Source organism: Sceloporus occidentalis, unplaced genomic scaffold, assembly GCF_023333645.1.
Source record: "Sceloporus occidentalis isolate IW3139 unplaced genomic scaffold, rSceOcc1.0.p SCAF_48, whole genome shotgun sequence".
In the NCBI taxonomy this organism is placed as follows: domain Eukaryota; kingdom Metazoa; phylum Chordata; class Lepidosauria; order Squamata; family Phrynosomatidae; genus Sceloporus; species Sceloporus occidentalis.
Window position 1 is genome coordinate 7,260,713 of NW_028317028.1, and position 4,288 is coordinate 7,265,000.

At 52.7% G+C, this 4,288-nt stretch overlaps 1 protein-coding gene across 1 annotated transcript in view; it reads left to right on the top strand.

The window, feature by feature from the left end:
- The first annotated feature begins 2,319 nt into the window (after positions 1 to 2,319).
- Positions 2,320 to 4,288, top strand: part of LOC149289167 (uncharacterized) — a 97,798-nt gene continuing 95,829 nt past the window's right edge. Inside the window, exon 1 of the mRNA XM_089491045.1 lies at positions 2,320 to 4,288. This exon is cut by the window's right edge and continues 205 nt beyond it. Within this exon, the coding sequence (XP_089347171.1) occupies positions 2,320 to 4,288 (1,969 nt within the window).

Sequence of the window (4,288 nt, forward strand, 5' to 3'; positions counted from 1 at the left end):
GGTCGCGATGACGTCATCCTACCTGCTTTCCCGCCATTGGCTCTATTTAAACTTCCTGGTCCTATGTTTCCTTGCCCGTTCAACGAGTCCATGTTATTGTTCTCAGGGTGTTTGTGTTGCTCTTGCTTTCTGATTGATATCCACGTGTACCAGCCCTCGGCTTTCGTTCTTCTGACCTTGATCCTGCGCTGCCCGTCCCGACCTCGGCTATTGTTTTTTGACTACGCTCCTGTGCTGCCTGCCTCGATCCCGGCTTGTTTATCGGATATTCTCGCCATTCCTGCATCGTGGGTCCATCACCTGTGGTGCCTGATCCGACGTAACACATTGAACGGGCCATACCATGGACCCCGCGGAAATGGCTAACGTCCTCTCCCGCCAGGACCTGCAGGACCAGCTTCTTACGTCCCATTCCACGCAATTACAGTCCTTATCCAGCAAAATGGACACCATGACTGACTTGCTACAGTCCTTGGCTGTCGCTCCCTCTGCCAGACCATCTTTCTTACCTAGGGATCCCAGCCCAGAGGAAGGAGGTGCTACCGCTCGCTTGCCTCTCCCGGACAAATATGCTGGGGATCCTAAAGAATGCAGGGGGTTCCTAAACCAATGTTTGCTGCATTTCCGCAACCATCCACGGGCGTTTTGTACCTCCTCCAAACGGGTGTCCTTCATCATCTCACTGTTGAAGGGTGAGGCACTGCTGTGGGCCTCTCCCCTTATTGAGCAGGGATCCGACCTGATGGATGACTGCCCAGCTTTCATGGCAGCTTTGCGTTCATTCTTCAATATGCCAGGCCGCAAAGAAACAGCGGAGACCTCCTTGTTGGAGCTACAACAGGGACATAAGACTCTAGCCCAATATACAGTGGAATTCCGTACTCTGGCCTGTGAACTCCAGTGGGATCAAGGCGCCCTCCGAGCCGCTTATCGGAAGGGTCTCAATGACAAGATCAAGGATGTGCTGTTGTTCCACGACCCCCCATCTGACCTGGAAGACTTTATCACCCTCTGTTTGCGCGTGGACAAGCGCATTCAGGAGAGACACTTGGAGAAAGACAAAGGCAGGCGATATCGGCCGTTTACCTCCCATAGCAGTCCTCATTCTCCACCTACCACACCTAGCCATCCCTCCGAGGAACCCATGGAGATCGGCACTATACGTCACCTCAACGAAGCGGAAAAGACACGAAGGAGGAATCAAGGTCTCTGTTTCTACTGCGGTCAAGCGGATCACCTCCTACGTACATGCCCGCAACGTCCGGGAAACGAAAGAGCTTAGGGACCAAAGGAGGAGAACCCCTAAGCATTAAGAACATTTCTCCTCGCCAACGCATGTTGATACCCATCTCGCTTAGGTGGCTAGACCACTCCGTGATCACCCACGCTTTCATAGACTCCGGGGCGGCTGGAGTGTTTCTGGACGAACAATGGGCCGTACGACACGGGCTACCGCTACGTCCCAAAAAGACTCCTTCTGTGGTGACGGCTGTTGACGGTAGTCTCTTAGGTCGGAGAGTGGTCACCCAAGAGACCAGTCCGCTTACTATGTGCATTGGGGCAACCCACAGAGAAACCATCACGTTCGAACTCATACAGTCACCTCATGCCCCCTTGATACTGGGGTTCACCTGGCTACGGCTGCACAACACACGCATTGACTGGGACAAAGGCGAGATACTTGCATGGAGTCCTTCTTGTCACCGCCTTTGTTCTCTACCTTGCACACGGGTAAACCTCGTTCTGGAGATCAAGCCTACAGACCCCAAGCTTCTAGTGCCGAAACATTATTGGGACTTTCTGGATGTATTTTCCAAGAGACAGGCAGAACGCCTACCCCCTCACAGACCCTACGACTGTGCCATAGACTTGTTGCCGGATACCATGCCACCACGAGGATGCACATATCCCCTGTTGGAGCCAGAAAATTAGGCCCTTGAATTATACATCAAAGAGAGCCTGGAGGAGGGCTTCATCCGACCCTCTTCCTCACCAGCAGGGGCTGGATTCTTTTTTGTCTCCAAGAAGGAGGGCTCCCTTCGGCCATGCATAGACTACAGGGGACTAAATCGCATTACCTTAAAAAAACTGTATCCTCTTCCGTTAATCACGGAGATCTATGACAGATTGAAGGGGGCTACGATTTTCACCAAGCTCGACCTAAGAGGGGCATACAACCTAGTACGTGTAAAGGAAAACGACGAATGGAAGACCGCCTTCAATACGAGATATGGTCATTATGAGTACAGGGTGATGCCCTTCGGCCTCTGTAATGCCCCTGCCGTGTTTCACGCCTTCGTTAATGACGTGTTCTGAGACATGTTTCTCTCCCACGTGGTCGTCTATCTCGACGATATCCTTGTATACTCACCTGACGTCAAAACCCATCGTATACATCTACGTTCTGTTCTGCAAAGACTGCGTGAGAACGGTCTCTATGCCAAAGCCGAGAAATGCGACTTCGAAAAGAACAGCCTTCCATTCCTCGGGTACATCATCTCCGCTAATGGCCTCGAAATGGACCCCAGCAAGTTGAAGGCTATCCTCGATTGGCCTATTCCCCATACCGTAAAAGCTGTACAACGCTTTCTGGGATTTGCCAATTATTATCGGCGCTTCATACGCAATTACGCCTCCATCGCAGCGCCCATTATCGCCTTTACTAAAAAAGGGGCTAATCCCAAGTACTGGTCCGTGGAACCCGTGAAAGCCTTCGAGCGACTGAAACAAGCCTTCTGTTCAGCTCCCGTTCTGCAACGACCAGATCCTGCCTTACAGTACCTCCTAGAAGTGGACGCTTCAGAGAACGGTGCTGGGGCTGTTCTATCTCAACAGAACCTGATAACGTCCAAATACCTCCCCTGTGCGTTCTTCTCAAAGGGCTTCTCATCCGCCGAACGTAACTATGACGTGGGAAACAGAGAACTACTCGCGGTCAAAATGGCCTTTGAGGAATGGCGTCACCTACTCGAAGGTACCAAACTGCCTGTTATGGTCATGACGGACCACAAGAACCTACAATATATAGAATCTGCTCGACGTCTGAATCCTCGACAAGCCAGATGGGCCTTGTTCTTCACCCACTTTAATTATGTCATGACATATCAGCCCGGAAGTAAAAACGTCAAAGCAGATGCTCTCTCCCCTCAATTCGATAGCCATCGGGACTCCACCCAAGATGAACCCATCATTCCACAAGCACGCGTTATCTCTTCCTTATCATCTTCCATGATGCACTGGATTCGTATGCAACAGGCGCACATCACCGCTTCCCAACATCCTCCATCGGGATGCCTCTACGTCCCCCAGCGGTTTCGTGATGCTGTTCTCCACTGGGGACATAACCCACCACTAGCCGGCCATCCTGGAGCCCGCAAAACAGAGTACCACATCCGGAAAACCTTCTGGTGGCCGTCCTTAACACGTGACGTCAGCGCCTTCATTGCCACCTGTCCCCAATGTGCTCGTCACAAGTCCGTGCACACCCGGTCTTCCGGTCTCTTATTGCCTCTTCCCGTTCCAAGAACCCCATGGACTCATATAGCTATGGACTTCATTGTCGACCTTCCTGTCTCTAAAGGGTTCACTACCATCCTCGTTGTGGTGGACAGGTTCACCAAACAGGCCCACTTTATTACCCTGCACAAGCTACCCACGGCGTCCCAGTTGGCAGATGTGTTCATCAGAGACGTGGTTCAGTTACATGGCCTGCCGCTCCACGTAGTGTTGGATAGGGGTCCCCAGTTTGTATCCAGATACTGGAGGACCCTTTGCTGCAAGTTAGGCATCCGGACACATCTGTCCTCGGCTTATCACCCACAATCGAACGGCCAGACGGAGCGCACCAATCAGACCTTAAAACAATACCTGCGCTTACACGTCAATGAACGCCAAGACAACTGGTCCTCCCTGTTACCCTTGGCCGAGCTGTCCTACAACAACGCTGTCCATGAATCCTTGCGTTGTTCGCCGTTTTATGCCGCTTTGGGATACCATCCTGTTGTCCTACCGCCGCCATCCGCCTCTCGCGGTGCTAGCATTCCTGCCGTCGAGGAGCAGGTTGCCAATATGCGTGCCCATTGGAAAGCCCTCAGTGACCAGCTGGTCAAGGCCCAGACCCGCAGCAAGGCTGCTGCTGACAAGCATCGTGCTACGCCTCCTCGCTACAGGGTTGGCGACTATGTCTGGCTGTCCACGCGGAACATCGCACTCCGTCAGCCCAGTAGGACGCTTGGTCCCCGATTTCTCGGTCCCTTCCGCATCGTCCGTCGTATGAACGAGTCCGCCG